Below are 22,038 nucleotides of genomic sequence, written 5' to 3' on the forward strand. Positions count from 1 at the left end.
GGACCAGCGCTGTTTTTACTGATCTGTGCTGGGTGGGCTCTGCAGCCCCCAGCACAGATCAGGTAGCAGGCAGAGAGATCAGATTGCCCCCCTTTTTTCCCCCCTATGGGGATGATGTGCTGGGGGGTCTGATCTCTTCTGCCTGCTGGGTGATGCGGGGGGGCACCTCAAAGCCCCCCTCCGCGGCGAAATTCCCCCCTCCCTCTCCTACCTGCTGCCCCCCCGGCGATCGAGGCTGCACAGGACGCTATCCGTCCTGTGCAGCCAGTGACAGGACGTCCCCTGTCACATGGAGGCGATCCCCGGCCGCTGATTGGCCGGGGATCGCCGATCTGCCTTACGGCGCTGCTGCGCAGCAGCGCCGTACAAATGTAAACAAAGCGGATTATTTCCGCTTGTGTTTACATTTAGCCTGCGAGCCGCCATCGGCGGCCCGCAGGCTATTCACGGAGCCCCCCGCCGTGAATTGACAGGAAGCAGCCGCTCGCGCGAGCGGCTGCTTCCTGATTAATTAGCCTGCAGCTGGCGACGCAGTACTGCGGCGCTGGTCCTGCAGCTGCCACTTTGCCGACGCACGGTATAAGCGTGCGGTCGGCAAGTGGTTAAGTCTGTATCCTCACTCAGCGCATTCATATTTTATACTGTAAACTGGCATTTACTATTTCTCTTACTTTGGTTGTCACATGGTTCCACATGATTGACCCAGCCAGCAGGTGCAACAAGAAGGGATAGGAAGTTTTGGTGTTTGTAAAGTACATTTGGCGCATGAAACATATCTGTTTAGTACTTTGCTTCTACACCCTCTTAGGGCCCGTTTCCACTATCGCGAATCCGCATGCGTTGCCCGCATGCGGATTCGCACAGTCAGTACAAGTGGATGGGACTGTTTCCACTTGTGCGTTTCCCCGCACGTTTTTCTGTGCAGAAAAAATCTGCAGGGTAGGGCCCTCAGAATTCGCCTGCGTGTGGAATGCAGGCGAATCGCACGCAATGTATTTAATAGGGAAATCGCATGCGTTTTCCCCATGCGTTTTTTGCCGCGATTTCGCATGCGATTTCGCATAGGTATTAATGTTAATTTACACAGGCAGTGACATGGTTAAATTCGCATACAGCCTTACCTATGCGAAATCGCATGCGAAATCGCGGCAAAAAACACATGCGGAATCGCACCCGCATGCGATTTGCCTGCGGTGATTCGCCGGCGATTCCGCAACGCTATAGTGGAAACGGGCCCTTAATGTTCACCAGTGGTGTACCTAAGGAATTTGACACCCGGTGCAGATTATTTACAGCTACATCCCCCACCTCCCTTCCCCCACAAAAAAAAAAAAATGATGGGAGGGTTGACAGGTCGGGGCGCCGAGCATGTTGCTGAAAATTTAGTGTTTTTTCGGGAAAAGGAGTGAAAGAGATAAAATTACTTCCAACCAAGCTAATCTAAATTGCCTGGAGCTTTCTTCTCTGCTCACTACAGAAGCAGGCTGTCAGCACCTATATCACTGGCTTTTGCAACAGCAGACTGCCCTGCATTACTGATTAACTACTCTGATCAAGATAAATAATCAATAGTCCAGGGCACTCTGGTATTACAGCAGCCAGCGCACATGGCTACTAATGACAGGCAACTTCTGAAGCACTAAACACATCCTGCCTCTCCCTGCTAATGCCCCAGCTGCAGCACAGCAATCATTCTCTCTACTCACCCTGCTGCTCTGCACATACACTCACTGCATGCTGTGTGTAGAGAGCGAGAAGGCACATTGCCCATGGGACAGGAAGGGGGAGGGGTACTACATCTAGTGCAGGAAGTAGTACAGTCCCCTGAACTGCCTGTTGCTATTTTCCCAAATGTTGCACAAACTATGAAAAAAGGCCACAGGTGGAAGAACACAGTGACTGAGCCCTATGGTAGGTACGCCACTGATGTTCACATATCATCTTGATTGCTCTTAGGCTTTGCCTTCTTCAATTATTGTTAACTTTGGCATTTTGTTTTGAACTGCAGAGAACATATAAAAGGATATAAAGGATATAAGTTGATTTGAGAGCATTACAGCCAGACAACATTAATTTCGTTAAATAATGCTGGCAGTGTCAATACGCTTTTCACTTAACACCTCTGTTAACACCTCTCTCAGACTTTAAAATATTTTGCAAATCATTTTGTGCGTGTTTGTATATATATATATATATATATGTATATATATATATATACAACATAAGACCCACTACTGCCAAGAACTTGATTGACAAGTAAGGTAGAGTTGTAGATGGGTATTCAGAGATGAAAACTACCAAATTACATACCCTGTGCTAATGATATCAGACAGACAAGGTGGTGAGCAATTCAGCTTTGGATTCTTGGGGTCACAGGATCGCCTATCAGCCTACAAAGGAAAGATACTGAAACAAGCTTCAAACAAGAAAGTAAAAGTGCTACTATGATCATTATCAGCATAAAGAAGATTTGTGGTTTGTACTTAAAATTAAATGGCCTTCTGTTTGTAGTGCTGTTTTGAAAAATGTGTGTCCCCTTTCACATCCAAGTCAGCCTGACACTTGCCATGTGCCCTTCAGTAGAGATGGCCCGAACTGTTCGCCGGCGGACAATTCCTGGGGAACTTGGACTGTTTGCCGTTCGCATTTAACGCAATTCTTTTTGTTAAAAATTTGCAGTCGCATTTTTTACATTAAAGTCACTGGCCGACGATTTTAGCAGTTAATAGCAAAGCCCCCGTAAATGCTAGAAACACCAAATTTGCAGGGTTTGTTAAGGAGAATAGTGGAAACGAGGGGAAAAAAGCCACACGCCGCTCCTTGTCGCAGCTCTAGCTATACTTAGTAAAGTTAGAGCAAAAGCATCTTTAAATTTGGTTTTAAGTAGCCCCATTGGTCTGTTAATAGCTACAGCTGGCGACGAGGAGCGGCATGTATGGCGGTGGGTGTTCGGTGGAGATCTTCAACCAAACTCATTAGAAGATATTGGCATGGGACATTTCCGTTGATATTGGTGTGGGAACATTTTTTTTAAAGGTACAGGTAAGTATGTATGGTTAATTAAGAATGATAAAGGACTTTTCTCGTTGTTGTGTTTTTGTTTAATTTAACCCTTTGTCGAAATGGGTAAGGGGTACTATGTACCTCTATGCTCATTTATCCTGGGGAGGGGGCTGGGGCTTCATAAAGGGCACTCTCAGCTGGCACCATGAACCCCCCCCCCCCCAGGGAGTCATTGCCCCCATCTCCTCCTGAGGCACCAGAGGTGGGGAAGAGCCCTTTGTTAATGGATTGGACAAGGGCTCTGGGGGAGAGGGGCAGGCTAGGCCCCCAGAGCCCCCCCATACCATGGACCATGCAAACTGGTATAGCTCAGGGTGCAAAGCCCCACCCTGGCAGGGCTCTGCATTCTGGCTATCCCAGCCTGCATAGGGGACAAGAGGTTAAAGAGGCTTGGGAGAGGGGACCCCACATCATTATATATATATATATATATATATATATATATATATATATATATATATATATATATATATATATATATATATATATAATACATTATTAATTAATACATTATCTGTCATTTTACTGCATTCACTTTGCTACTTTTTCCTCTAACTTTAACATTGATTTTCTCAAAAACTATAAGGTCCTCTTGTTCTCACTGTCCTCCTTAACATACCCTGCAAATTTGGTGTTTCTAGCATGTATGGGGGTTTTGCTATTAACTGCTAAAGTCGGTGGCTGTTCACCTGCCATTTAAGTCTATGGAGCTTGCAGCGAATGGCCCGTTTGCGAACATTTGCAGTAAATTTGCGTTCATGAATGCAAAATTTGATGTTGACTTCATCACTATCCTTCAGTAATGGTGGAGTGAGATAATATACTGGTAAATAATTAGGCGCTCCATACCATAGGTGGTCCATGAGGTGGTTTACGTACTGCTTTTTCTGAAACTTACTTGTGTTTAGGTTTTAGGGTATCCTGCTGTCATTTCCCAGAAGCTAGTCCATTGGAACCTTCCTCACCTTCACCTGCACACTATGATCATTTCACCTTGAAATTGCTGTAATCTATCACCCCCCTGGCCCAACCAGTCTTTTCCTTGACCACTTCTCAGCATGGCTTCCTCTCTTCCTGTCCCTTCCTCTCTTCCTCAGTCATTATCGGATACTTCAACATCCCCATCGACACTAAATCATCCTGCGTCTCCAAGTTCCTGTCACTTACCACTTCCTTTGACCTCACACTTTGGCCTACCACCGCAACCCATACTGACGGCCACACTCTCGACCTAATTTTCACTACTTGCTGTTCCTTAACCAAACTAATCAACTCTTCCCTCCCACTGTCTGATCATAACTTACTCAAATTCAACATCCTTCCATCCAGTCCCTACACATCCCCACGACACACTTCTGTACACAAGTTCCGCAACATTCGCAAATCGCGATCTCAACCCCCAAACACGATCAACCTCTCTGCATCCTCTACATACTCTATCCTTTTTTACTGACCCTGAACTAGCAGCTGATCATTATAACATCACCTTAACCTCAGCCATTGACTCTGTGGCTCCCTCCTCCACAGTCTACCGACGCCGGGCCCTTTGACAACCCTGGCTTACCGAGGAGATCAAACTACTGAAACGCCTCTCCAGGATAGCTGAACGGCGATGGCGTAAAAATAACTTGCCTGAGCATTTTCAAAGTTACAAAGAGGCTTTGCACACGCTCAGACAGGCCCTCACAGCAGCCAAACATTCATACTTCTCCTCACTAATCTCCTCAAACTCCCACAACCCTAAACTACTCTTTGCTACATTCAACTCCCTCCTCCGGCCCCCATCTCCACCTCCCACTCCCTGCATTTCAGCCGAGGACTTTGTCTCCTTCTTTAGTGATAAAATCACTAACATCTAAAAAAAACTTTAACCAGCAGCCTCCTCTTTCCCTACATACACCACACCTTACATCCTCCCTGACAACCTTCTCACCACTAACTGAACTTACTGTCTCCTCTCCCATCTCTAAATCCCCTCCCACTACATGCACCCTTGACCCCATGCTCTCTCATCTCATTACTCTTTTATCCTCTACCATCTCACCTGCCTTAACCACCCTCTTCAACCTTTCTCTCACCAGAGGCATAGTTCCATACTGAAAAAAACCTTCTCTTGACCCCTCTTCCCTGCCCAACTACCGACCCATTTCTCTCCTCCCCTTCTCTTGTAAACTACTTGAGAGCCACGTCTACACTGACTTAGTCCATCACCTCACTACCAATTCTCTGTTTGACGACCTCCAATCTGGATTCCGTCCCAGCCACTCAACCGAAACTGCCCTACTTAAAGTAACCAATGACCTGGGGACTGCTAAATCTAAAGGCCTCTACTCTATTCTTATCCTCCTAGACCTCTCTTCCGCTTTTGACACTGTGAACCACCCCCTACTTCTCCAAATCCTCTCATCCATGGGCATTCAGGGTCCTGCTCTCTCCTGGCTTTCCTCCTACCTCTCAGATAGGACCTTCAGAGTTGCCTCCTCTGGCACCACCTCCTCTCCACGTCCCCTCACTGTTGGAGTTCCCCAAGGCTCAGTCCTCGGACCTCTCCTTTTCTCCATCTACACATATGGTCTTGGTCAGCTCATCAGCTCCTATGGTTTCCAATATCACCTACTATATATGCTGACGATACCCAGATCTACATTTCAGCACCTGACTTGGACACCTTAACAGCTCGTGTCCCAGACTGTTTCAATGCCATCGCCTCCTTCATGTCCTCCCATGCCCCTGCCAGACATCTCTATTTCTGTTGATGGCATTCCATATCGCCTGTCCCTCAGGATCGCTGTCTAGGTGTAATTTTGGACTCAAATCTCTCATTCAAACCACACATTTGCAAACTCTCCTCCTCTTGTCGCCTCCACCTAAAAAACATCTCCGGCATCCGCCTTTTTCTAACACAGGACACTACCAAACTTCTGGTGCATGCCCTGATCATTTCCCGACTAGACTATTGCAACTCTCTGCTCTGTGGTCTCCTTGACAACCGTTTAGCCCCGCTACACTCTATTATGAACTCTGCTGCACGACTCATCCAACTATCCTCACGCTTCTCCAGCCCACGTCCCCTCTGTCAGTCCCTTCACTGGCTGCCAGTTACACAAAGGATACAATTTAAAATCCTTACTCTCACCTACAAAGCTCTCCACAACATAGCTCCTTCCTATCTTAATCAACTTATTTCCAGATACCATTCTGCACGCAATCTCCACTCTGCTAACGATATCCTTCTGTCTTCTTCCCTGATCACGTCTTCCCACTCCCGCTCACAAGACTTCTCTCGATCCTCTCCCCTCCTCTGGAACACTCTCCCTCAACACATTCGCCACTCACTCACACTTAATATTTTTAGGCGCAATCTGAAAACTCACCTCTTCAGGCAAGCATACTGTCACCGCCCACTGACATTTCTACCACCCCATACACAGCTTCCCCTTACCTACTGTCCTACACCTTTAATGTTTACACTGTAAGGCCTTTTGGCCAGGGCTCTCTTCCCTTTCGTCTCACAATGCTGTGCAATGGGTGTACATACCTCCCACCTCTGTGTAAAATATGTTGATAATTTGTTCACTGTTTTACCTGTTATACCCTTTTGTCCAGGGCTGCTCAAATCCGACCCGGGAGACATCCACAAAGCTGCTATCCGGATATCTTCCAGGAAAGCTGTGCGGGGGGGGGGGTCAATCTTACCAGAATGTCGTTCTCTTCGGGTCCGTACACGTCGCCTCCCACAATGCGTTCCAAGCGCCGCATGCGCCGGTCACGTAACTACAAACACTTCCTCCTTCCGGGTTGAAGGAGGAAGTGTTTATGTCACGTGACCGGCGCATGCGGTGCTTGGAACGCATCGTGGGAGGCGACACGTACGATCCCGAAGAAGACGTCATTCTGGTAAGATTGAACACCCCCGCCCACCTCCCCCCCCCCACTGCTTTCCTGGGAGATATCCGGATAGCAACTATCTGGATGTCTCCCGGGTCGGATTTGAGCAGCCCTGCTCTTGTCTTGTATCAACTATTTGTATTGTATGCCTTGTACTGTTATACCCTGTATTCTATTGTAAAGCACTGTGGAAGATGCTGGCGCTATATAAATCAATAATAATAATAATAATAATAATCCAACTGTGTCATACTCATGGGTATGCTCTGTTTAGCTGTTGATGATCTTTGGGGAGGAAAGCCATACATTTTCTGGAAAAAAATAACTGTTTAATGAAAAAAAAAAGGTTGTTCCTAAGAGAAAACAGCTACCTCTGTGCCCAGCACTACATGATAATAGATGATAATAGGCAGGGATGAGCTCCGGATGGAGGAATGAAGGGAAATCTGAATGAGTTTCATTCAGACTTCATCCTCTAATTACTGCACCTGAGCGGGTGTGTGCGGAGGAGGGGGGGAGGGCTAAACTTATCCAGCAGTCTTCTTCTTTAACTAGTCTCACGGCATATCCCATGCTGCAATCCAAGCCGCGTTACGTGACCACAAGCACTTCCTCCTTCCGGGTTGAAGTAGGAAGTGTAGTAGTGACGCAGTGTGGGACGCACCATGGGACAGGTTAAAAAAGGAGGCTGCAGGGTAAGTTTAACCCCTCCCCCCCCCGCACACACCCGCTCAGGTGCAGAAATTAGAGAATGAAGTCCAAATGAAACTCATTCAGATTTCATTCGAATTTTATCTGGATCAGATCAGTCACTGAGCTTAACAATTATCTAACAAAATAACCTATCTAACAAAATAAATACTCAGTGTTAAATAGTCATAATTTAGTAGTCCCATGGACTGCAACATTTTGCTACCACCTGTAATAGAAGTGTACGGGTGCAGATTGATTTAAATGAATCAAGTGCTAATTAAAGGGCAATTTGTCAGCAATAAATTACAATTTAAAATACATTTGTACATATGCTTATAAGAGGTTTATTCCCAGAAAAAAATGTACTATAAATTACGTTATTTTCTATGTTACTGTTGCTCATAGTAGGCAGTAAAAATCTAACAGGTATTAGTATAGTTCATCTCCTCATGGGGGATTCTCAGTATTTTCTTTTGTCTTTAAAAAAAAGCAACCTATGGAAAGGATCTATATAAAGATGCCAGCCAGCTTCCCTACTCACTTGCACACTATTTTGGCAGTTGGACTGAGCAACTCACGCTCAGTATGTGCTTTTAGAAAACCCTGAGAGTACAGGTAGTCCCCGGGTTATGAACGCCCGACGTACGAACGACCCGCCGATACGAACGCCCGCCGACCCGCCGCGATGACGTCACACAGCTCGGGGACTACCTCTTGTGCCCCCTTTCCTAATGCAGAGTATGCGCAGCAGAAGCGATTACAAGTCTCACCTATTCCATGGCGGCTCCAGGCCAATCAGCGGCGTCCTCTCTCCATTCATTCCTCCATCCTCCCAGCGGCTTCACTAGTAGCGTCGCGTAATGATGCAATCAGAAGGAGCCGCGGGGTCTCCTTTTGATTGCGTCATTACGTGACGCTACTAGTGAAGCCGCTAGGAGGAAGGAGAAATGAAGGGAGAGAGGATGCCGCTGATTGGCCAAGAGCCGCGAAGGAATAGGTGAGACTTGTAATCGCTCCTGCTGTGCATACTGTGCATTAGGAAAGGGGGGGCAGAGATGACACAGTGGGGGGACACTGGAAGCATAGGGGACAGAGAAGGCACAGCGTTCCGACTTAAGGATGGATTCAGGTTAAGAACGAGCCTACAGTCCCTATCTCGTTCGTTAACCAGGGACTACCTGTATTCAATAAGGAGATGGACTAGTTCAAAACCTGTCAGATTTTTACAACCTTCTGTAAGTAACAGGGGCTAAGGAAAAACAAATGTTATAGTGCATTTTATTTAGGAACAAATTGACATTTTATACATATGCATACACACACATTTTAAATGTTACACATTCTTGTGATAGTGGTCCTTTAATATACAAGACTAAGAAATAAATACAGCAACAATACTACCTGGCTTTCCAGAACTGAATGCATCAGACCATCTTCCACTTATGCTCTTTTTGCTCACAGGTGATGCAGGCACAGTTTGCTCAGGATAACAATCCTGATGCACAGACGCTTCAGAAACTTGCAGATATGACAGGACTAAGCAGAAGAGTCATACAGGTTTGTATTATAACGCATCAATATTCTTTATGTGTTGGAATGTTTGTACTTATGGTTTACGTGTCTTAGGGGTGTATTCACTAAACTGTGGTAAGCAGAAGAGTGTGTGTAGTTTTACCGCAAGAGGAGTAGAGTGTAATGCAATACATGGCATGCAATGTATTATGCTCTATTCATCCTGTGTAAGACTTTACACACATTATACTGCTTACAGTTTAGAAAATATACTCCTTACAGACATGTCCTGCAACATTCATTAATGTACCTATTATGAATCCATGTAGAGACCAGCAAGGCTGTTGACCCTTATCCATATTAAGATGACTGTATCAAACAGAATGATATCCATGTTTTGTGATTGATCACTGACTGCTCAGCAGCCTGGTCACTTCAGTCTGTATTAACAGTAATATTGGTTAATAATCTTATTTGCTATTGTTCTTCCACTCTTATTAATGTTGACTGAGGTGGCAAGGTCAGTAACCGATCCACAGACGAGTGTTCCAAGTGTGTGGTTCAAACATTACTGAAGCAAAAAGAACAGCATGACAGCCAGGAAATTGGCAATGGCTGCTTTTAATTCTTTGCACTTCAGGTTTTTTGAGATATCTGACATGTATGCTACTTTACTGTGCAACCCTTTGCTCCATTTATACTCCTTACTGGAGAAATAAGACAAAATACGGAAATGTGGCCATCAGTTTTGATTCTACGCAACCTTAGTTTTAAAATCTATAGACTATAATTTCCATGGATATTGCTAAACCATCTATTAAAGAAACCAATTTGTTAGAACACGCTCATTTTGGTGTATTGGACATTTAATTCCTGATACTAAGCACTAAATAAAAGTACAGAAGTTGAACAGCAACCCTAGTTAGTCAGTAAATGTAAAATTCCACATCTGTGGAAAAATGAACCATGCATTCAGTTCAGCAGGATTAATGCCACACTTTATTTAGATTGCTTACTTTGAATATCTAAATTCAAGAGCTGAACAGCTCCATGCTGACAGAAACATAATCTGCCAAGACAAGGTGTGTCAGAGCTTCCTGGTAGTCACTCAGTTTGTGCAGGTGTGGTAAACAAGCAGCAACTGTTCCTAGCCTGAGAAGTGAATTACTCATGCATGAAGAGGAATGTATCTGGACTATTCTCAACCAAGCATCTTTTCATTTATAGCACTTCTGCTCACCAGATTTATCATCTGTGCTTTGCATAATCATTTGAAATTAGTGAGGTACGCGTGGATAATTGCATTATTTCTTGTTCACTGTTCTTTTTTTGTAACTTCATATCCCTTAGCTATTATTATTATTATTTTATTATAATTATTGATTTATACAGCACCAACATATTACATGGCGCTGTGCAAAGATCAACCATTAAATATATGAAATCAATAAATATATGAAGTATAGATCGTGAAAAGGAAGTCATATACAGGTTTAGTGCTGTAGGGTGAACAATGGCTTACACTTGAAACATTTTGTTGTCATAGCATAATGTATTATGTTTACGTATTGATTTATCAAGTTATTTAGTGTAAAGGTGCCATTAAAATATTTTTGCTTTTTTTAAAATTAACTTTCCAGGTTTGGTTTCAGAACTGCCGAGCACGACATAAAAAACACACACCACAGCATTCAGTGCCTCCTCCTGGGGCTAACCCAAACCGACTCACCTCTTCCCTATCCGATGACATTCACTTCTCTCCTTTCAGCAGTCCAGAAAGAGCAAGAATGGTCACATTACATGGATATATAGAAAGTAAGTAACATTTCCTTGCCATGGTGTAGTGCAGAAAAAGATGAAACAAAATATTATATTTTGTATTGTCTGATGTCAGTTGGGAGAGGTTTGAGGTCTTTTACTGATGAAGCCAAAGCTTTTAGATAGAAAGGTAAAGCCAGGAGGGAGGATACATTACAACACATTTTTGAAAGATTATCCATTACATATGATTTAAATATGTAAATGAACAAAAATCAGCCAAACAAGGAGGCCCCTACGATCAATGTTGAACTTTTTTTGATTGAACATTGATTGAGAAAAGCTGTTCCGTCGGAGATTGAGCAGGGTAGAGCAACAGCATGGGAGAAAGCCTTCATTGCTCTGTTCAGCCGTGAGCTTTACAAACCTTGCCGTGGTGGCAAGGAAATAGATATCTTATCAGTTGTGGCAGTTGTAACTGTGGCAACATGGTAAATGATCAATTTGAAGGTGGCCACACATGATACAATAAAATGATCCAATTTTACTGTAATTTGACAATTATGATCGGATCTCCCAATAAAACAAAAGCTTTTTTTTTCATTCGACTGAAAAATCTGATCGGATTTCTTGTTTTTTCGATTTTTATTGATCCGGAATGCTAGATATTTTTCTTAAATTTTTCTAAAGATTGTATGGTGTGCGTTAGATTGTCAATTTATTAATATACACACCCTAGCAATTTTCTCCGTTTCCAATAATTTTTATCATAATTGGGGAAAAATTGAACATATGTGTGTGATACATTGGTCATATTTTTGAAGTGTTACAATCAGTAAGAAAAATCGATTGCAACTCTTAAATTGAACAGATATTTAACAAATTGTATGGTGTGTGGCCACCTTTAGGAAGATATTGATCCTTTAACACATGTAAAATGTCTATTCCCAGCATTATGGTGATCCAAAAAGATATGGAGCTAAAAAATAGCATGAGCACATCACTGCAATGCAGTCTTCAATGGCAGCACTAACATATTGTAATCTTCAACCTGCTACTTCTGGTTAATTAAGATACCAGTTATCAGGGCCGGATTTACCATAAGGCACTGTAGGCACGTGCCTACAGGCGCCTGATGATGGGAAGGCGGCTCAGTCCCCTCCCCTAGTGCTTCAATCCTTTCCTATGCAGAGACCCAAGAGGAGCGTAAATGAGGTTACTCACCCAGCTCTCAGGCTTCCACTGAGAGATCACCCCTCATTAGGGGGCACCACTAGCTACTTAATACTGAGGGTACCTCTGGCTACCTAATGCTAAGTGACACCTGCAGCTTTGAGGGGAAATAGAAGTAAGGGAGAGGTGACAGCTGGGCCAGCCAGCACACTTGTGTTACGGTTCAGTGAGGGGTTTGTGGAAAGCGAAGTCTAGGATGCCAGGAAATCTGTGCCTATAGGCTCCTGTGATATAAATCCAGGCCTGCCAGTTATTTCTAGAAGTATAAACATAGGGCAGCATGGTGGCATAGTGGTTAGCACTTTCGCCTTGGTTCAAATGCCAGTCAGGGCACTATCTGCACAGAGTGTGTATGATCTCCCTGTGTCTGATATGGATAAGTTAATTGGTTTCCCCCTAAAATGGGTCCTATACTACGATACATACACTGTGTGATACATATGTAGACATATGACGATGGTAGGGATTAGATTGTGAGCTCCTCTAAGGGACAGCAGTTAAGTGACAAGACAGTATACTCTGTACAGCGCTGAGGAAGATGTCGGCGCTATATAAATACTAAATAATAATAATAGTAAACAAAGAAAAAGTCCAACAATAATAAGTTAGATGATTATAGCCTTGTATTGAAAAAGATGGGTAAGCACCATCCACAAGTATTAATAATAATCAAGCTAGTTTATACAAGTAATACCAGTAGACGGGACTCTGCAGAAACAATAAAAATATAAATATCACCAAGCAATCTTGCAATAAATAAAGCAGAGTTTGTTGGTGCAAGAAAACAAATTGTTAAGTGTATCTGTAAAATGTGATTATTGTTGCTACACTGTCAGCTTTGTGATGATGTTTTTGTTGATTATTTTGGTTATTGTCCTATTGTGTATTCTTCTTCCCAACACCTAACTTTAACCTCCCTCTTAAAGGACAACTGTAGCAAGATGGCTATGGAGGCTGCCATATTAGTTTCATTTTAAACAATACCGGTTGCCTGGGAGACCTGTTGGTCTATTTGGCTGCAGTAGTGTCTGAATGACACCAGAAACAAGCATGCAGCTAATCTTGTCAGATCTGACAGAAACACCTGATCTGCTATATGCTTGTTGGGGTCTATGGCTAAAAGTATTAGAGGCAGAGGATCAGCAGGATAGCCAGGCAACTGGTATTGCTTAACTACCTAACGACCGTGTCTCGCTTATGGGCGGGACTGCGGCGGCAGCCCCAGAACCGCCTAACGCTAATTGGCGTCAAGTCCTGGAGCTGCAGTTTGGCAGGGAACATGTACTTGCGTGATTGTACCCTGCCGGTTCACGGATCTCTGCTCCGTGATTAGCCTTCTAGCCGTGATCATGGCTAGCAATTGTACAGCGCTGCTATCACATGCAGCGCTGTACGAGGACACCCGGCTGTCCCTCAGAGCGGCTCAATCTCTGTGGCCTCTCATAGACTGATGCCTACGAGAGGCGGGGAGTAGTACCGATCGCCATCCAATGGCGATTAGGACAGCACAAGGGGGAGGGAGGGAGAGGGAGGACAGAGGGAGGAAAAATCCTCCCTTGCCGGGAGAATCGCTCAGAAACAGCCTTATCAGTCCAGCGACAGACTGTACACACGCTGTACTGTCTGCTGAAAACACGCCCAGCAGGAGGTGACGATGGACCCGTCGTTGCCTTTGATCAGGCGTGTGTACGGACCTTACGCCTCTCGCTACAGTTGTCCTTTAACCTCCCTGGCGGTATATTAAAAACCCCCAGGGGGCAGCGCTGCCGTTTTTCTGCTTTTTTTTTTTTAAATCAAGTAGCGATGATAGCCGCTCCCCCCAGCCCCTCTGATCGCCTCCGGCAATAGGCGATCAGGAAATCCCGTTCAAAGAACGGGATTTCCTGGAGGGCTTCCCCCGTCACCATGGCGACGGGGCGGGATGACGTCACCGACGTCATGGACATCGTGACGTCTAAGGGAGTCCCGATCCACCCCTTAGCGCTGCCTGGCGCTGATAGGCCAGGCAGCGCAGGGGTCTAGGGGGGGGGGCTCTACGGCGGCGCGGATAGCGGCGATCCAGCGCAGGGCGGCGGCGATCGGTGTGCTGGCGCAGCTAGCAAAGTGCTAGCTGTGTCCAGCAAAAAAAAAATTACGCAAATCGGCCCAGCAGGGCCTGAGAAAACCTCCTGCGCGGCTTACCCCGAACTACGTTCGGGGCTACCGTCAGGAAGGTTAACATAAACTCCTTCCTTTTCCCCATTGTTAAAATGCACTTGCCTTGTTATCTTTGGAATGTAATTTAGCTTATGCAAATAAACTAAATCTTATGCTTTTTAATCTCCTCTGTTATTTTATTACTATAACATGCTGATTTAAAGAGGAACTTCAACAAAAAGGGGAAAATAATAAACCAATAAATTGCAAAGTGAGAAGTAAAAACAATAGATTAGAGATCAAGAAATGATTGACATTCACCATGTAACTTGTTCATATTGCTTGATCCACAATCAGCCTGCACATTATCATCTTTACTACTGACAGACATAAAAAAATACAGACAGTACCAACTGCCATTATCTATAACCACACGCCCTAACAATGCGATGCTAACAATGCTAAAAAGTTGTTTTTCTATTGATATACAGTGGGATGCGAAAGTTTGGGCAACCTTGTTAATCATCATGATTTTCCTATATAAATCGTTGGTTGTTACGATAAACAATGTCAGCTAAATATATCATATAGGAGACCCACACAGTGATATTTGAGAAGTGAAATGAAGTTTATTGGATATACAGAAAGTGCGCAATAATTGTTTAAATAAAATCAATATTTTATTGATTTTAAAACCTTTAGAAGTAATTATTGTAATTTAAATTGACTTGGTAAGCTCAGTGACCCCTGACCTACATACACAGGTGAATCCAATTATGAGAAAGAGTATTTAAGGGGGACAATTGTAAGTTTTAACCAGTTTATGTCCTAACTAAAGTATATTCACGTCATTGCAAGTGCCTTCTGAAAGCCACATGACGTGAATATAAGTTGCCCCCTTTAAATGAGCACAGCGCGCATGCTAGCACGCACCTGGGCTCATCAACCCCCCTCCCTCTAACTACATGAATGAGGGATCCCCTCCCAGGTGTCCAATCCCCCCACCCCACACCAGATCCCCTGTAATTACACCCCCCCTCCTCCATGCTGCGATCAGAGTAGATTTATCACCTAATCTTGTTCCTGCAGCGGCGATCAGGCTTCCCTCCATTCAGTACCGCGGACAGCCTCTATGTGCAGAATGGATCAGGTCCCGGCTTGATGACGTCATCAAGCTGGGACCCAATCCATTCTGCACATAAAGGGCTGTCAGTGGTACTGAATGGAGGGAAGGCGGATCGCTGACGCAGGAAAAAGATTATGTGAGTGTTTTCTTATACATAGCTTCCCTGTGCCGATCTCTGCAGGGGGGGAAGGGGGGATCTTTAAAGAGACACCTCTGCTCTGTTGGCGGGAGGGGGAGCAACACACACACTGGATAACCATGGGGGGGGGGGGGGGTAAAGGGGCACACACCTGGCTATGGAGGGGGGGTACAAAGGCCTGGCTGGGGGGGGGTATCCAGAGGCACATCTGACAAACTATGGGGGAGGGGGGAATATGTAGGTGCACATCTGGCGAACTGGGGGAAGGATCACATTATAAAGGAGGAAATAAATCGGACACAAAATTAAAAAATGCATTTTATTTCCAAATAATTTATTGTCACCATACATTGTACTAGGATTGAAATTTAAAAGGTGAAATAACCAGGACAAATGGACAAATAAAATGTGTGGGTTTAACTTACAGCAGCAATTTTTATTTTCAAACTATAATGGCTGAAAAATGAGAAATAATGACTTTTTTTCATTTTTTACCCCTTGTTCCCTTTAAAATGCATAGAAAATTATATAATTCTTAGCAAAAAGTACCACCCAAAGAAAGCCTAATCGGTGGCGGAAAAAACAAGGTATAGATCACGTATGCGTGATAAGTAGTGATAAAGTTATTGGCGAATGAATGGGAGGAGTGTGAAATGCAGAAAATTGTTCTGGTTTTTAGGGGGAAAACCCCAGGGACGCAAAGTGGTTAATTTTCTCTGAAGAGCAACATGGGGGTCTCAAAACAACTCTCAAATGACCCGAAGACAAAGATTGTTCACCATCATGGTGTAGGGGAAGGATACAGAAAGCTGTCTCCGAGATTTCAGCTGTATGTTTCCACAGTTAGGAACATATTGAGGAAATGGAAGACCACAGGCTCCGTTCAAGTTAAGGCTCGAAGTGGCTGACCAAGAATAATCTCAGATAAACAGAAGCGACGAATGGTGAGAACAGTCAGGGTCAACCCACAGACCAGCACCAAAGACCTACAACATCACCTTGCTGCAGATGGAGTCACTGCGCATCGTTCAACCATTAAGCGCACTTTACACAATGAGATGCTGTATGCGAGAGTGATGCAGAGGAATCCTTTTCTCCGCCCACAGCACAAACAGAGCCGCTTGAGGTATGCTAAAGCTCATTTGGACAAGTCAGCTTCATTTTGGAATAAGGTGCTGTGGACTGATGCAACTAAAATTTGGTTATTTGGGCATAACAAGGGGTGTTATGCATGGAGGAAAAGGAACACAGCATTCCAAGAAAAACACCTGCTACCTACAGTAAAATGTGGTGGTGGTTCCATCATGCTATGGGGCTGTGTGGCCAGTGCAGGGACTGGGGATCTTGTCAAAGTTGAGGGACGTATGGATTTCACTCAGTATCAGCAGATTCTCGAGACCAATGTCCAGTAATCAGTGACAAAGCTGAAGCTGCGCGAGGGCTGGATTTTTTAACACGACAACGACCCTAAACACTGCTAAAAATCCACTAAGGCATTCATGAGGAGGAACAAGTACAACGTTCTGGAATGGCCATCTCAGACCCCAGACCTGAATATAATTGAAAATGTGTGGTGTGAGTTAAACAGAGCTGTCCATGCTCAGAAGTCATCAAACCTGAATGAACTAGAAATGTTTTGTAAAGAGGAATGGTCCAAAATACCTTCAACCAGAAACCAGACTCTCATTAGAACCTGTAGGAAGCGTTTAGAGGCTGTAATTTCTGCAAAAGGAGGATCTAATAAATATTGATTTTATTTATTTTTTGTGGTGCCCAAATGTATGCACCTGCCTAATTCTGTTTAAACAATTATTGTGCACTTTCTGTAAATCCAATAAACTTAATTTCACTTCTCAAATATCACTGTGTGTGCCTCCTATATGATATATTTAACTGACATTTTTTATCGTAACAACCAACAATTTATACAGGAAAATCATGACAATTAACAAGGTTGGCCAAACTTTCACACCTCACTGTACATAGATACTTGTTTCTTGGCAGTTGGAAACAGCCATTATTTTCCCAAAATGCATCAGGGTTCACAGACAGGATACTGTCAGGACCTAGGCCTTGAGATCACGCTGTGGGAGGGGTTTTGCCATGATATCAACCGTACAGACCCCCCTGATGATCTTTTCGAGAAAAGGTAAATATTTCTCATGGGAAAGGTAGTATCAGCTACTGATTGGGATGAAGTTCAATCCTTGGTTACAGTTCCTCTTTAATGAGTGCAGATTATGTCCATCGTGTTGACTGTAAGTTAAAAAGCAATGTCTTCTGTGTTGGTGTGCAGGTCAGGTACAGTGTGGGCAGGTGCACTGCAGACTCCCCTATGCTGCTCCCCCTGTGCATCTTAAAAGTGAGATGGAAGCAACACTGTCAAACAGAGGAGACAAGGTAAAAATGTGCAATGTGTATATTAATAGTCTACATAGCCAGTGGTTCTTGAATTATATGAGTATTTTTCAATTAAAAGTTAACAAGAGTTCCTTGTGTACCCATGCAGGGACCTACTCACTAAGGGTGATTACGCACATCCAATTGTGATTGGCCAATTTCATTAACACCATTTAGTATGAGGGCCAACAGATTTTGAATACTATGAACAAATTGTGTAGGTAAGCTCTTATACTACATGGAAGCGGTAAAGTTGGCCAGTCATTGGCCAATGCATTCAGAATTGGATGTGTGTACCAGACTACAGTTTTCTGAAGCAGCAGATAATTGGCGCACACACTGGAGAACATAAGTGATCCAATAAGTCATGCATGGATTTTTAAGCATTGTCTACTCTTAGGTGGTATAAACCCTTTTCTCCTAGGTGATATTTTCACACCTTATCAATAAAATTCCCTTTAAGCCAAGCAAGAAAGAAAATAAATAATTTTGATAGTACTTACTTTTTTAGTACTTTAACCTGCATGGAAAATCTTGCTCAAAAAAGGGCAGATCAATGCATGGAATAGTGCAATGTGGAGGTTTGACAGATAATTAATATATTTCATGCTTAAAATATATTAAATATCTACAGGTAGTTTGTGGAGGCAATAGATCCTTCTTTGATCAGATTCCAATCAGAGAGGGATCTACCTTTTGGGTACATTAGGCAGCCATCTGCCATGGGCACATAATCACATTACAGCAGCACAATAAAACCTTCAAACAAAGTATTTTGAGAAAAAAATGCCCAGAACTGCCACTTTTTAGTATATGTCAGCTCCTCACCTGTCAGTAGAGCTGCTGGCTGGGACATGGATCTCCCTGTGCTGTGTAGTTCTGTGTTAGAAATGTTGCCAGGTGTATGTAATCAATGGAGGAGCTCTCTGCCCCCCCCCCCCCTCCCTGCTAGCAGATTAGGAGCTGTGAAATATATAAAAAAAAATGAAAATGGCTGAGCAGTACCCTGTAATAAAAAATGTCACTTACCTGGGGTGTCCTCCAGTCCACTTTAGGCTGCGAGGTCTCCCCGCGTCCTCCTGGTTGCTGGCCATGTCCCTTTGGCGGATCCGTTACCGGCGACACCTGGGATGGGTGTCGGGCAGGCTCTTCCTGGATCCAGATGCTCATCACGCTGCTTGCTACGCCAGGGAAATGTTTGATTATAGGGTACTGCTCAGGGTCCCTTTAAGGACAATTGAAAAAAAAATGGTAACATTTTAAAATACAGACATATAAATGTACATTTCTCCCAGAGTAAAAAGCACTATAAATTACTTTTTTTCAATGTCACTGTCACTTACAGTATGTAGTGAAAATCTGACAGGTTTTGGACTAGTCCTTCTCCTCATGGGGGATTATAATGTTTTTTTCAAAAGCACTTACTGATCTTCAGCTGTTCAGTCCAAGTGCCAAAATAGTGTGCAAATGAGTAGGGAAGCTGACCCAGTGGCGTGCCTACCATAGGGCTGCAGGTGCACAGCACCGGTGTAGCCATGGCTAGGGGTGCTGCTGTGATGCTTAGCCACTGTGTTCTTCCACCTGGTACCTTTTTTCATAGTTTGGGCAACATTGGGAAAATATCAGCAGGCAGTACAGAGGACTGTACTACTTCCTGATGTAGCACCCCTTTTTTTGGGGGGGGGGGGGGGGGGGGGGGGTTCTGTAATCAAATTCCCTAGGGTGTCAAATTCTCTAGGTACGCCACTGAGCCGACCAACATGTTTATATAGATTTTTTGTAAAGAATAAAGGAGATAATAGAAATCTCCCATGAGAATATGGACTAGTCCAAAATCTGAGAGATTCTATCTAATGTAGCTAACAATAATATGGGAAAAAGTAATTTATGGTGCATTTTACTTGGGGAGAAATGTAAATTTTACATGTATATATTTTACACTTCTTTAAGATAAAGGTCCTTTAAAGCTAATGGGAATCGGTTATTAAATAAAAAAAAGTCAGAGACTCACCAAAGGAGAGGGAAGGCTCGGTCCTATTGAGCCTTCCCTCTCCTCTCCCGGTGCCCCCGGTGCTGAGCTGGCTCCTCCGTTCACATCCCCCGCCGAGGGGACTTCAGAAGTCTTCGAGAGCCGAGTCCTCCCAAAGACAGGAGGCCCACACGTGGCGCAGTGTAGAGCGCCCGTCTTCGGGAGCACTCGGGCTCCCGAAGCATTTCCCGAAGCATTTTCCGAAGCCTCCCTTCGGCCGGGAGACAGCGAAACGGTCGAATACCGCTACGGGGAGCCAGGACACCAGCGGGGACCCCGGGAGAGGAGAGGAAAGGCTCTATGGGACCCAGAGCCTCCCTCTCCTTAGGTGAGTATCTGACTTTTTTTATACGGCTTCCCATTCACTTTAACCTCCCTGGCGGTAAGCCCGAGCTGAGCTCGGGCTATGCCGCCGGGAGGCACCGCTCAGGCCCCGCCGGGCCGATTTGCATAATTTTTTTTTGTTACACGCAGCTAGCACTTTGCTAGCTGCGTGTAACCTCCAATTGCCGCCGCTGCCCGCCGATCCGCCGCTATACCCGTCGCCGCAGCCGCCCCCCCCCCCCCAGACCCCGTGCGCTGCCTGGCCAATCAGTGCCAGGCAGCGCCGTGGGGTGGATCGGATTCCCCTTTGACGTCACGACGTCGATGACGTCGGTGACGTCATCCCGCCCCGTCCAAGAGATCCCGTTCTTTGAACGGGATCTCTTGATCTCCGTTCGCCGGCGGCGATCGGAGGGGCTGGGGGGATGCCGCTCAGCAGCGGCTATCATGTAGCGAGACATTGTCTCGCTACATGAAAAAAAAAAAAATTTAAAAAAAAGGTATTTGCTGCCCCCTGGCGGATTTTAACAAACCGCCAGGGAGGTTAAGGCCCGATTCACATTAGCGGTTTTTTTGCGTAGCCGGCCGTACTGATCCGGCCAACAGGATCAGGAAAAACTGTCAGTTTTTACAGCCAGTGTGCTGTAAACTGTCAGTTTTCTATTTGTTACTATGTAGCTGCAAAACCTTCCATTTCCGTTCCGTTGAGCAAAGCAAAAATTAGGTCCTGCAGCATTTTTTTGTCCGTTCAGAGGAACGGACCACGGAACCGTACAGCCGGTTCCGTTGGCAAATGCAGATGTGAACCAGGCCTAAGAATGTTATTTTCTGTTGCTGTTACACAAGTTACTAGTATTAGAATGTCATAATTCCATTCCATGCACTCTTAAAAAGGTATTTTATAGATACTATGTCAAAAATTCTAATACTAGAGCCCTCAAGAGAATAATGTATTGATATAGGGCCCTAATATGTTACTGGCTAATAATCTAATTTCTTCTGGCAGGTAATTTTGTTTCAGTATTGACTGACATCTTTTTGCCATTGGTGACGACGTGCTGCCCTTTATGCCGAGGGGATAAAGGATTCAGCAGAGGAGAACACCCAGCAAGGAGACACTGTCTGCTATTTGCTCTCTTTGGCTCTATGTCTGTAATGGAGAAGTAGCCAAGTCGTGCTGGAGAGTCTTGTAAGGCAGACATGGACAACAGTTATCTATATGACTGGGTTTGTTATTGTTATTAAATTATAACAAAGGTTTAAAATCAGTGTTACCCATTCTCAGAGAGAAGCTGTCACCTTCTGCATTTTTACTAAAGGCTGTTAAGGATTTGGCCATGAAAATAGAACATTTGCAACCTGGAATGACTACACAACAGAATGTTTATCTAAGCTGAAATTTTGCACTTGTTTTACCTAATTGAGCTGTTTCAATAATGTCCATTTGACATAACCCTATCAATGACCTAAGGTATTGTTTCAGTGAAAGACATTGAAGTCTACAACCGATCTATCAAAACTAACATCTTAACGTCTTATTTAGCTTCCTGCCTGTTACAGTCTCAAATCAGTAATTCACAAATTGTGTTTATTCATTTGACCATTGCTTTATGTCTGGTAGAAGCAAGAACTGTGCTTCTATAATTGCTTTCAATATCTAAATTATTTTCCACTTAATTTACATTAATACCATAAGTATTTTATTGATCCAGAGGTTTGTTCATTTTACATGGGGTG

The 22,038-nt window shown here is 44.2% G+C and overlaps 1 protein-coding gene across 1 annotated transcript in view; it reads left to right on the top strand.

Annotated features, from left to right (window-relative positions):
* Positions 1 to 21,328, top strand: part of LHX6 (LIM homeobox 6) — a 239,868-nt gene extending 218,540 nt beyond the window's left edge. Inside the window, exons 6-9 of the mRNA XM_068249721.1 lie at positions 9,106 to 9,201; positions 10,797 to 10,971; positions 17,845 to 17,948; positions 21,308 to 21,328. Of these exons, the coding sequence (XP_068105822.1) occupies positions 9,106 to 9,201; positions 10,797 to 10,971; positions 17,845 to 17,948; positions 21,308 to 21,328 (396 nt within the window). The remainder of the gene's footprint in view (positions 1 to 9,105; positions 9,202 to 10,796; positions 10,972 to 17,844; positions 17,949 to 21,307) is intronic.
* The last annotated feature ends 710 nt before the right edge of the window (positions 21,329 to 22,038 follow it).

This window comes from Hyperolius riggenbachi, chromosome 8, assembly GCF_040937935.1.
Source record: "Hyperolius riggenbachi isolate aHypRig1 chromosome 8, aHypRig1.pri, whole genome shotgun sequence".
Lineage (NCBI taxonomy): Eukaryota > Metazoa > Chordata > Amphibia > Anura > Hyperoliidae > Hyperolius > Hyperolius riggenbachi.